Source organism: Corvus brachyrhynchos, unplaced genomic scaffold, assembly GCF_000691975.1.
Source record: "Corvus brachyrhynchos isolate BGI_N302 unplaced genomic scaffold, ASM69197v1 scaffold91, whole genome shotgun sequence".
Taxonomy (NCBI): domain Eukaryota; kingdom Metazoa; phylum Chordata; class Aves; order Passeriformes; family Corvidae; genus Corvus; species Corvus brachyrhynchos.
Genome location: NW_008236442.1, coordinates 3,030,860 through 3,043,909, shown reverse-complemented (window position 1 = coordinate 3,043,909; position 13,050 = coordinate 3,030,860). Strand labels below are relative to the sequence as shown.

General features: G+C 42.1%; 1 protein-coding gene across 1 annotated transcript in view; it reads right to left on the bottom strand.

The window, feature by feature from the left end:
• Nucleotides 1-727: 727 nt before the first annotated feature.
• FAM19A1 (family with sequence similarity 19 member A1, C-C motif chemokine like) overlaps nt 728-13,050 on the bottom strand; it is a 226,004-nt gene continuing 213,681 nt past the window's right edge. Inside the window, exon 5 of the mRNA XM_017747208.1 lies at nt 728-13,049. Coding sequence (XP_017602697.1) covers nt 13,032-13,049 — 18 coding nt within the window. The 3' untranslated portion in view covers nt 728-13,031. The remainder of the gene's footprint in view (nt 13,050) is intronic.

The following is a 13,050-nucleotide window of genomic DNA, read 5'->3' as shown; positions in this document are numbered from 1 at the left end:
GAAAAAGGCAAGAACAATAGAGACTGGCACATCTGTGGCATCACTCCCAGGAGAAGCTCCAATCAACAAAACCATAGCCCCACCAGCCTGTAGTGCCCTCTCCTTGCTTCCTGCAGGGAACTTAGGTCTACCACCAGATGAGCACTCCTGCTCTGTGTCACACAAACGGTGGCAGCAGGGCAGGGATGTCCTGGCACAGAGGTGGTGATAACCCTCAGGTACAGTCACATCCTCTTCTGGCACAGGGGTGTGTGTGGGATCTCTGACCACAGAGCATCACAAACAAAAGTGACTCTGATCTTCCCAAGGGCTCAGCCTCTCTGCATGAATGCAAAGGTGAAGAGGTGACACAGCAGGAGCTCTCGGACTGGGCAGGAATTCTGCAGGAGAGCTGGCCTCCAGCACCGCAGCAGCTGGAGCTGAACGGGAGCGTCACCTGTCTCTTTGAGGATTTCCTTGCTGCTCACCCTGCTGAAACATCTTCTCCCTCAGGCTAAGTGGTTCATGGCTCTTGGCTTATTGCTATTACAAGACATTTATGTTTCGTGGCAGATGGTCTACTGCACAACTTGTTGTTTTGCTTTTTTTTTAACTAAGGTGGATCAGCAGGCAGTGGTTCAGTATCAGGCAGCTCCAGGTTGAGATATCAGTATTATTAGTACTTCTTTAAAGCAAATGAAAGAAGACAAAAAAAGATTGGGAGAGAAATATTTTCATAGTCACAAGATTTGTCACTTTTATAGTATATTTGGCACTTATTTTGTGATGGCCAAAGTACGATGACCCAAGCACCTTTAGAAAACTGTTAAGGTACAAAATAATGAGCGAACAGTACAAAGCTTTGTGACTGAATGCATGAAAATACACTGGCTCAAGCTAAGCTGCATGGAATTTGACCTTGGCACAAATGATGGTGCTTCTCCACCTCCTTTCCAACCTGTGCCTTTTCAGACGATTTGCAGATTTAATTTACAATGCATTTCCATATACAGAGGAAAAGTGCTACAGCTTTATCTGTCCATGGAGTCCCAGTAGTCTCACCTCACCAGATGTTCCTTACTCATTTAAACAGTGCATTGAGCTTTGCTTAGTGTGATAATTTTGAAATGCAATGAGTATGGGGACACATAATGAAGAGTTAGAGGTAGTGGCTGTAAGCGTAAAAAGTTTCAAGGAAAAGATCAATTGCCTTGTGTCCAGCTGTATTACCATAACTGGGTATTAATTGTTGTGCAAACACCTACAGGTCACTCTGAGCATAAATTATGTTTTGATATCTTTCCTTAAGGCCAGAAACTTGGTCAATAACCTTCATTTAAAAACAGGACCTCGCTGCAAGCAAAGTCTTTAACTCAAAACCTTGTGATTACCAGATTGGGTTTGCTGCAGCAGGGATTGTTCTTGGCTCTGGGGTGAGAAGGAGTGTAAAGGACATTTTTTTCAGCCATGCCTTCTTCCTACCCCCAGGAGCAAGAACATCTGAACTGTTTTTCCCGAGACTGATTCCCTTTTGTAGCATTCTGATTTTCACTCTATTTGTGTCCAGCCCTTGCTCCCTGCAGCAGCCCTGCCAAGGCCAGGCCACATCCCTGAAGCAGTTAAATGTTGGACTTTCTCCAGGAGCTCTCTAAGGGGCTTTCTCAGCCACTTTCCTCAGCTGAGATGGTGGAGGTCCCACAGGCTCTGGCAGCGAGAAAGCAGAGGGAGAATATTCACAGTTAACCTGCAGAGACCTCACCTTAGAGGCTTCACTGTGAGGTTCTACTCCGAGTCCAAGAAATAAACTGGAGAGAGATATTTATGTCTAGGACAACAGTCCATGGTGTGACAGGACCCTCCAAGGGACACAGAGAGGTTAAGGGACACCAGCAATGGCTGCTGAGGGTGATTCGAACAAGTGGAATGACCCTTGTGTCACTCCCAGGTATGCGCCATCCCTGAGGAGGCGTGACCTTGGATGATGGATAGAAAGGTAAATGCATTGCCAGCCCCTGGCCAGACTTCTTGAAAAAGAAAAAACTCAGTGAAAAAAGAAATTTCATTTTCAGCAGCACAGACAGAAAAATAATAAAAAAAAAATCAGCATATTCACCAGCTGAAAGGCAAACCAAGAGTTCATGTTTCCTAAAGAAGTTGAAATCTAAGAATCCACATAGTTACATGAATATTTTCCCCTTAAGGAATGTCAGGGTTTTGTTTTTTAAAGCTTAAAATAGTTTCACCTCCTCTTCAATATCTTAGTAAAATAGTAAAAATTTCTCAATCTCACTCAAGCTTGCAATAAATTATTTTTGCCCTATATTTACAGCAAGGTCAATTTTTTTCTCCCCGGATTTCTTGCATATAATTCATTTGAATGGGGTGGCTTCTATGTCATCTTTAATCTTCTAAATGTATCTTAAGTCCAAATTACAAGTCCTAGAAATGAGTGACCCATAATGAATTCTTAACCATAACTTTATGGCAGAACAAATATTCTTCTCAAATATGCAAACTGTTAAATGTTTTCTTATCATACTAAAAGTGTGAATTAAATTATACTATGATGAAAAAGTAGCAGTTTGCAGTAATTCCAAATGTGGCAAATCTTCAGTAGTGCATAAAATTATTCAGTGAACTGTGGAAAACATCAGAGCAATTCTAGCCTTAAAGCTTTTCTTCCAACAACCAAAAAGTGCCAAAAACAAGCAAGCATAGCTAAGCATTTCATCTTGGAAGCAGCTTATTGAATTAATAAGACAAGTCAATTAATGTAATGCTCTGTTGCTTCAGGATAAAACATGAAAAGGAAAAATATGGAGCTGTTTACTGTAGTGAGATCAAGCAACCATGAAGTCTGTAAAGTTAAAGTTGTTCATTTCTCTAAAACCCAAGGAAATGATCAGCACTGCCATTGTATAGGCTCACTTTATATGTAAGTCTTGAGTGAGATGTGGATCTTCTGCTGTTCAGACAGGGTTTTAATACCAATTTGCTCCTGCTATGAGTCTGGTTTCCCTCTCTGCTGCATAAACTCAAAACTGAGTAGCTGGCATCATTGACACTGGTCAAACATTGGAACAGCCTGCCAGGGAAGTGGCGGAATCACCAGCCCTGGAAGTGCTCAAAAAACGTGTGGATGTGACCCTTAGGGGCATGGTCTAGTGCTGGATCTGGCAGTGTTAGGTTAATGGTTGGACTTGATGATTTTAGAGGTCTTTTCCAACCCTAATGATTCTGTGATTCTCTATAGGTCATGTTTGATGGGTTCCCCTATGTCTGAGGGTGTTTCGGTGCTAACTGCTGGGGAAAGTTACCTCAGAAGTGTGCAGGGTATTTTCCACAGGTACCATTTAACCTCTGCATTGTAGAGCAGTGAAGAAAATCAAGAGCTGCAAGTAGAAACTCTCTGTATTTCGGCAGAGCAGCCTGTGTTTAAATCATGGCAAGGTCCTGATAAATTGAAAGTTAAGGTTGGTAATCTCTGCTTTCAGGTCAGTTCCTCGATTTTCATTTAACTTAATGCTAGGCTCATATGTGCTCAGAAATCCTGATTCCAAGTGTCTGTAAAAAAGTGTCTGAGAAGGATGGAGTCAATTAATGGTGAACAGCTGGTTTTCCTGTGTAATAGACCCTATCTTCCCAGAAATCCTCATTATGCAAACTTTGGGTTTTATTTGAAAAAATTATAATAATCCTGATCAAGAAATTTTCCAGTTGTGAACTCCCATTTTTCAAGTCTTCTGCCCAAATCACCACCTTTGAATGCAAGGGACTAATTAGATCAGTTGGGGGTTAAGGAGGACTACAGAAATGCCTTGCTGTTGGTTGGGATGAATGCCTCAATTATTCAGGCACAAGATGACTTTCATACCTGACAGCAATTTGGGAAGAACAACTCTCTCATGGCTATTCTGGTAAAATTCTGTTGGGTGTGAAGGGCAGCAGGTGAAAGGGAAACTGGAGACAGCAACACAATGACCAGGCCTACACTCATTTCTGTGAGGCTGCTTTTTGGGGCTCCCTTGCAGGTGACAAGGCTTCAAATGGCAGAGCTACAGGAGGTGCTGAAAGGTGGAGTTACCTGTAGTCTCGAAGAAGATATTAAAGGAAGATCATGAGGACTAGAAATCAATGACAACTATGTGTTAAACCAGTTTTAGTTTTGGGCTAAACCATTTTAGCAGCTTTGTGCTGCTCTTCCTAATTTTGCCACCAGATCTTCAGCAGCACTGACTGTAAGAAATCCTGTCGCTTATTTTCCTTTGCAGCTTTTTTTGATGGTGGAAAAAAGGGATGTATTGTTGTTACATTGTAAGTATTTTTTTGTAGTTTGCTCCTAGATGCACAATCAAGACGATGCTGTTGGGAAAAGCCATTGTGACACTTCTGAGAGCTTTTGAGGGACGTCATTAACTCCAGGATCTCATAGATCACATGCAACAAGCAGTTCCAAAAGTCAAAATAAAATTAGTATTGGGGGAAAAAAACCTTTCAAACTCAGCAATGGTACTGCAAAACAACATTATGAACCAGCAAATACTGTGGGTCAAATCCAGTGATGAGGGAAACTGAGGTATCTGCAGGTATTGACCCTAACTATCCAGTCCTCTGGGGTGAATTCAGAAACTTCAGCCTGGGGACTCTTCCTAGGCAGCAGGTACAATGTGTGTGGGTCACTCTCTCCTGTTTTGCTCCTGTCCCAATTGTTCTCCTTGCCTTGCTGGGCACTGGTGAAATTTTTGCCATGCTCTCCTTGAAGTCAGTGCCTAAAGGATAAAGACTAGCAAAAATATGAATCAATCTAACATGCACTTTAATTTGTCTAATATATGAATACCTGGATTATCATTTCAGAGTTGTCTGTTTCAGTTTTTGCTGCCCAGGGCTGGTGTTGACTGTAACAAGACACTGTTGGAAAGAGCCTTGTAAGGTGGAAGTTGCAGATTAGATGAATATAACATCTGTAGGGGAAAATTGTAGGATTGGGCCCATTATTTTGAAAACTGCATTCAATTCTGTTCAAATCAGAGAAATAGACACAGGTTACAGCTAGAGCTGTAAAAACATCAAAGTGGTATGAAGATAGTAAAAAGAAAAATTGATACAAAAAAGGTGTTTCAGTTATGGGAGTAGATTGGAATACTGTTTATAATCCAACAGCGAAGCAAATGATGAGATGATAAAATCAACAGGCTCTTATCCCCTGCCTTGTTTTGTGTGCCAAGTAAAAGAATAAGCTTTTGTGTAAGCAGAGTATAATTTTTTCTGCCTTGGACAAAGGAGTGGAGATGAGCTGAAAGGGAGATAGGCTATAATAACATTTAGAAAGCAGGTGCTGAGAGAGTAGGAAAGCTAACTGAGAATGTGATGTTCTTATAATAATCACATCTCAGCACAGATGAGCAGAAAATATCACTTCAGGCTTGTAAGAGTCTTATGGCTTTGGGTGCCAGAATTTCCTGTCCTTCCTTTCATGAGTCTTCCCTGTCTCCTATTCCAGATGAGGAGAAAGCAGTGCTAGGACATACCAACAATGGCTATGGTGATTTTCCACGTTTCTTTTCTGTCCAGTCACTGTTCTCTCTTGAGACCGTATGTTTTTGGGAGTCAAGGTCAGAACAAAATGAAGCCAAATGAGTGAAGCAAACATGGAAGCTGCCTCTTGCAGGTGCACATCCACACTGTGATGCTTCTTTGTTGCACTGGCTGTTGCTACTTAGGTGATGTGTCCCTGAGAGTCTGGTAGCCAAATAGAATGGGGGGAAAATAGCTAAGTTGCTGAGGAAAAACATCATAGTCTGGTTGTTCCTCTTGAGCAGCTTTGAACATATATGCCACCAAACTCTGCTCAAAGAGCAGGTACTTATACTGAGGTGGAAGTGCCTTCATCAGTAGGAAAGCCTTATTTGGACTGTCGTGCTGTGTTGTGAAGACATAAGTGCTGTTACCACACATAGTCATCAGTCAAATCCAGACTAGACTAAGAGCAAGGAAAGTTGGTGGAACACAAATCTGCTTACTGTGGATCCAGTGCTAAATGATAAACTTGCCTTTGGCAGAATTAAAGAAAAACTGTAGAGTGCCTGGAGGTAGCACTGCAAGGCAGTGACGTCTTTGTGACAGGTCTTCCCTGCTTACGTTCATTACTAAGACTTAAGTGGGTCTCAATGTGACCTATCAGTTCCTATTTGAGAAGTAAAGCTGGTGGAAGATTTGCCTAAGGGCTTGAATTCAAGAGCAAGTGCATTCCTTATTTTAAGATTTTTTTAGCTGATCTCCAGCATTAATTCAGTACTGAGGCTCTTCGGGTTGCAGAGTGCTTTAATGGCTGTTTCATTTCAGTGATACTTTGAGGGAGTACTCTCTGTAAGCAGGAAAGGACACAGAGACCATTGTCTTTAGCCTGTAACATTCTCTAACTCTTTCTTTGATTTATATCAGTGTCTGTGAGACACCAGGAAGGCTTTAGGAACTTGGGGTCAGATCTGTAAAAACTCTGGACCATTTTACATGGGACATCATGAAGGCCCTACTAGTCTAGATAGCAGAGTCTTTCAGAGAGAAAATGTAATTGAAAGAGCACCAGGGAAGAAAAAGCTCCGAAAAAACATTGGAACAGGTTTCCCAGGGAAGTGGTGGAATCACTATCCCTGGAAATGTTCAAAAAACATGTAGATGTGGTGCTCAGAGACACAGTTCAGTGCTAGACTTGGCAGTGCTTGGCTAATGATTGGTCTTGATAATCTTAGAAGTCTTTTCCAATCCAAGTGATTCTACGTCTGTGCTTGGATCCCACACTACACATTTCACAGCAGCTTGGCCTGTTCTTCACTTTTTATTTCAAGTCCAAAAAAAGCCAGATCAAATCAATAGTGCTAAATTTTCCTCTTGCAGAGGTTTAAATGGATGGCAAGCCCCAGTAGCCGGTGTGCCGAGTTCTCGGATCTGGTCAAGGCAGAGGAGACCTTAGGAAAAGCAACAAACAGAACAGGTTCAGGGAAGGTGAGGAGCTGACAATTAACTCCTCTGCAGCAAATCAAATACCAGCAGCACCTGCTTTGTACCCAGGGCACACCTGAGAGGGACCCCATGGCCCTGAGCTGGGGATTGCTGGTGTGGGCAGTGAAATACAGGGAGCTGCTGGCACAGATTGGCACCTCGCCTTCCAAAGTACACAGGAAAAAGGAAAAGAGAGAAGATCACATAAATCACTGTTCTTGAGGGGAACAGCTCCCTGAAAGGGGTCTTTTCTTTAGTCTGTGGGGCAGTAGTGGTGATAAAAGGCTAATAGAGACGGATGAATGTTGAGTGATGTGAAAGAGAGGGGATGAGATGAAATGAAAGTGAAATGAAACAGGAAATGAAGAGGAATGGAAGGTGGAAGGAAGAAAGCACATATTCCCCTGAGCAATATTTTAGGTTATGGGTGGTTTGCTTCATATCTAGGTGGGCCTCTAGCCCTCATTTCTAACTGAATCAAGGACAGCAATCTGAGAAATAAAACAGATGAGAAATAATGGGAAACAGGTCAGTAACCTGATGCTCAAACATGTGTTTTGTTTCTGGTCATACAAATTTGATCTTATTGCTTCATGGTGGGAAAACAAAAATTATGCAACCATGAGTGTTGGATGAACAGGTCTGTTAAATGGGAAAGACCTCTGCACATTTCTGAGCTGCAAGCAGGAATTAGAGGTACACGTCAAACAACAGTAAAAGGTTCAGCAAAGATCTGCCAAATGTGCCCACAGATGAATATTTGTCAAAACTAATTTTTTCTCCATTGCTTAGTTGCCCTGCATAGTATCCTCTCCTGTGGCAGAGGTGCTCCCACTTTCAGGTGAGACCAAGTTATTTGTGCTCCTTGTTGGCTAGTTCACCATTTTTCTGGTGGGAAGCAATGTGTGCCTTCTCTGCTCGAAGTCAGCTTTTACATGGAAATCATTCTCTCAAATGGATGTCTCTAAAAAATTACGACCTCCAAAAGAAGAAGCCTTGGTCCTTTTTTTCTGCCTTTCAGGGTTAAGCACAGCCATTTTCTATCTCTGCTCTCATCTGAAAGGCTCAGAGCAGCTTCTACTGTGGAGCCATGAAACCAAACAAAGGAAGGACTGTGTCCATGTGGGAGCAAAAGATGTTGGAGTAGACCTGGTTGTGATCTTCCCAGCATCAGTGGTTTGAAAAACCCAGCTGAAGGGAGATGCACAAGCTCTGGTCAGTTGGTGCTTGCAGATGGTTGTCCACATTTGACTGCAGGCCCCCAGTTCTGCTCTCTGTGACTCAAGCTCAAAGCCAGGGTCTGCTCTCAGCAAAATTTCACTGATGTGAATCGCAGATGAACCATCCTCAGCAATGCCCTAAAATCCTGGAGCCTTCAGTTCTACTGACGGGTCTGCTTCAGATTTTTAGCAGCACCTTGGGCAGGTCTCAGGTCTTATGAGTTTCAGTTTCCTGCCTGGAAAGCAGAGGATTCAGTTTCTTTCCTCAGAGCAGCATGGTTTTATAAAGTACAAATATTTGTGAAGTTAAGTGCTTTGACTGTGTGAGCCTCTGAGAGAAGAAACCATAAATATGTGTCAGGCCTATGATCTGAATTCAAACCAGTGAACTAGAAAAAGTGTTGACAGCCTGAAACCAACTGCCCTGTACACACATCTCCTTCTGTCTACCTGAAAGATTATTTGTGGAATGTGTTTCTATTTTTCTCTGACAAAAAATAGAATACCAAGCAAAGAAGCATGACCCATTTCTTTGTCAGGCAAGCTCTAAACCCTGCTTACTGGGATGTGACTGAGGTATTGATAAAACAGAAGCTCATTTTAGGCCACAATATTCATCCTGCCCTTGAAGAAGAAACAAAGCCTGCCACCTTCAGATGAAATGGATATGCTTTCCAAGCCAAAGTATGCTTATCTCCTCCACAACTTCTCTGTGGTCTGTAATTACATTTGGACCATACAGTGAAACAGGTAAGTGGCAAATGAGGAGAGTTAGGAATGTAACTAATCATTTTATAATAGGAAAACATACAAGCAGTACATTACTGACAGTACCTGCAAACTCTGCTAATAGTCAGTCAATAGATCTGATAAGAGCATCACTCATCATAAACTGCTTCACCTTCAGCAATTTTTCATGGTCCTTTCTCTGTGTAGGGCCAAGTCTGGGTGCACATCGTGCTGTTCCTGATGTTGGCCATAGGGGTGGACTTCTACAAGGTTTGGGTTTTTTTATATAGCATATAGCATATTCAAGATTCAATATCAAGTCATACCACACTGAGCATTTTATTACCAGAGATTTTTGGACAGAAGCACATAATCTAGAGTTTCGGAATTAATAGGCAGATGGTAGCTACTTTTTTTCTTTTTTTTTCTTTTTCTTTCTTTTCTTTGGTATTTTTTTCCAACTTATACATTTTAGATTTACATAACTTTATTTCACACATCTGACGAAACACTGACATAAATCTAAATTTATCTTTGATGCATTTACAAATACTCTTTTTCTTTTTTTTTCTTTTTCATTTCCTGAAATGTCTCTTTCTAGACTTCTGCCAAAAAGCAGGAACTTTAATTTTCTCCCCTGTTGACATAAATACCTTTTAACATTATGCAGAGAATGGCATGACTGTCACTTTCCCATGAGGATGTGGGGACCATTCACTTCACCACTGAAACACATCTGCTTTCCATCGGCCAGGATAAGTAGCTGTGACATCTTCCTGCTACACACTGTGCTACTGCAAATATCCCTGAAATGCAGAATATTTGTGACTCTAGGCTTGTTGAATTTCTTTTTGTTATTGTTTTCAATTTGGTTCCCTGAAACAATGAAGGTTAGCTGCATCCAACTCTTAATTGGACTTCACGTTCTATTAGTCATTATTTTTGCAAAAGCCTTAATTCCCCTCTAAAACATTTTAATTAAAACAGCAATTTCTCGGTCCCGCGCTCCACGAGCAGATTTTTGCAGCAACTTCAAAGAGACGCAGATGTTTACTGAATTTGGTGGGGTGGTATTTGAGGCTGCCTACTGGCAAAGAAAAATTCGTAAACATCTCAAAGAAACTTTCCTGTCGTAATGACAACATTTCCTTCTGATATGTTAGCAAGTCTAATATTTCCCAATCTCACAAGGCATATTTCATAGGCACAGCATAAGCAGCGTTATCTACTCACAGAATGAGCCATGTCAGATGCTCTGCTGTGGGGTATAAACCTCCCAGTGGTGATACCTTGGGCTTTGGCAAAGGGTACAAGGCCACACGTTAGTTTGTGGGGCTCCTCTTACAGAGTAGCAGCAGACTGGGAATAAGGAAACCAAAGTTCGATTTCTGCTGGATTTTCCACACCTCCCCAGTATGATTATGGGTGGCCATTTAGCCTTGTGTGCCTCAGCTCCAGCTGGTAAAGGGCTGATAACACATCCTGGCTTTGAATGGATTAACCTGCTGGTCTATCTCCTAGTGCACCAAGGGATGCTTGAGAGGGTCTTGGGGTTTATAAGGTGCTGTTTGAGCCAAATTCAGAAATGCTAAGGGTTTATTTTGGAGGAGTTTCTCCTTACTAGTGGCAGGTGAGCCTGGAGCTGATCTGATAATCCATTTGGAAGTAACCAGGCAGGCAGTGTTCTTCTCTGAACTGAGGTGATGGTACTGGGGACACATGGCCAGGGCAGACTACATCTAAAATATAGAGTAGGGTCCAGGTATCTTCTGTGGTTTGGGCAGGTGGCTGTCCCCAGAAAATACCTGGCCTGTCCAGCTGGGCCACCAGCGAGGGTGGTCTCCATGTGCAAGGATCTACAACTGATGGCGAAGCTCACACTCCTTTCTGCACACAGAACCATGGAATTCTTAATGCTGGAAATGACCTCTAAAATCATCAAATCCAACTGTTAACCTCACACTGCCATCTTCACCACTAAACCATGTCCCCAGGTGCCACACTGAGGCCTCTTCTTGAACACTTCCAGGGATGGTGATTCTACCACTTTCTGGGTAGTCTGTTTCTTCCCTGGATACTCTTCACTCATATTTTTGAAGGGGGACAGTAGAAGTACTTGGAAACAGCTTATCCATTTCCACAGTGAGCACTGGGCAAAGACCGGCGTGGAAAGCCAGCATGGAATATGGCGTGACACGTCATGTAGCTGCTTTAATCTACAGTGTAATTACAGTGACAATTTCTGCCTCTTGAAGCATCCGGATTGAAGTGGTTACCCTGAAGGAGAAAGAAAGTTAGTGGGGAATTTCAACCAAATCCAGGCTGGGAAGTGCAGCACTTCCCCTGCACTGGATTAAAAGTGATCATCATGGCCAAAGGCATCCTGTGAGAGACAGGTAAGCAGGCTGAAAGGAAATTGGAAATATTAAAGGATTGAAGCTGGACTGGACAGAAATAGTTTTACAATTCCCTATTCCTCTTTGATTTGGTAGCATTAGGCGGACTGAAGGGTAGATAGCGCAGACTTATGCGTGACAGCAAGACACTTTTCCACACCAATAAACCCCCTGAAATTAATTGGACTGCTCACAAAAGTGCCTGGGAATGTGAACTAGGCTTGCACATTTCAGCCCTCAGATCTGATCTTTCTTCAGCAATGCCAGGCCCAGGCTGCCTGGTGAACAGCTACAGCTCAGCCATAAATGGGAGTTGAGACTGCTCGCAGTGGCTGGGTCAAGGTCTCTGTGGACACATCCTTGCTGAGGAACATCTCAGCTCAGCTGAATTCACCATGGCAAGAAACAGATTGAAAATAAACTGAAGGAAACTATTCTGAAGCAAAAGCAGGGATCAGCCACGAGTTTGTGCTTGTCACAAACTGTTGTGCATTTGCTGTGCTGTGGAATTGCCTATTTGTATGCTTTTAGCTGGTGGCAAATGCTCTCAACAAGAGTTAGCCTGGCTTGCAATGAGGGAAACTTAAATTTAGGTAGTTGACCCATGTGTGCTGTGGGATAAGAGAACACAGCCAGGTGTCCACAGAGGCATGCTTAAGCTGAGGTGCCTGTTCAACCTCAAATGGGTTCCTGAAAAACCAAACTGTATGAAAAAATTCCCCTCACGTGTTGGTCTGGAAAGAAATAGCTTTGTTGTTGTTTCAAAGAATTAGTGAGCCAACAATGCAAAGCTTTGGAGGTGGTTACTGGGTTTTTACTAGAGTCTCTACGAGCTATACAAAGTCTGAAGACATTGTACGTACAGTACATCTTTAATAAGAAGGGAGCTCACAGTCTACCAAACTCTGCCAAATAAACTTTTAATACATACTGTACTTCACTCAGTAGTTGTCCATCTCTTCTTCATGGAATATCTAACAACTCTAAAAATATTTTCTTGGAGGAGGATAGAATTATCATTGTTATATATCAATCAAGTATGGTTAATGAAGCAAAGCCAGCATGCTAGTATTGCACAAGGGGAAAAGCCTCCAGAACACAAAGTGGAACAAAAAATGCCCTCAAAATTCTGCTGAAGGGAACAGGAAGCTCTGGATGCTGCATCGGTAGGATTCGTGTAGCTCTTAGGCGTCCTTGTACCACAGCAGGATTGCTTTGCCTCTTCACTGCCACATTTCTCTCTCAAACAGGTAGGGAACTTCCAGACCATTGCAAAAAAGGAAAAAAAATATTACAGCAGCTGCAGCAAAGTGTGGTACTACTCAATTTCTTGAAGAGTGAGGCTTTTATTTCAAAATATCATATATTAATATATATATATTTCTATATATATATACTTTAACTGGTATAAAGTAAATTGTAGATCCAAACTTATACTGTTGTTTGTACTTTGCAATCTCGGAAACTTTACCAAAGGAATCACTTTCTTCATTTTTTATTTTCAGCTGTCAAAAATCAGGGCCATTATTTCCACCGAATCCTTTCTTTCACACAGTAAAGCCACTGTTGTTTTCCGGTAAACAGTCAAAGTGCAAATAAGAAATCCATTTGGCTTGTAAATGCTGAGATGGTTTTAAACTTTCAATACTTTGTCCTCATAAATCAGCAGGGCTTTCACTGTCTCCATGCAGACGTGGGCGCTCTGTTAAGTCCTTGGGTGGATC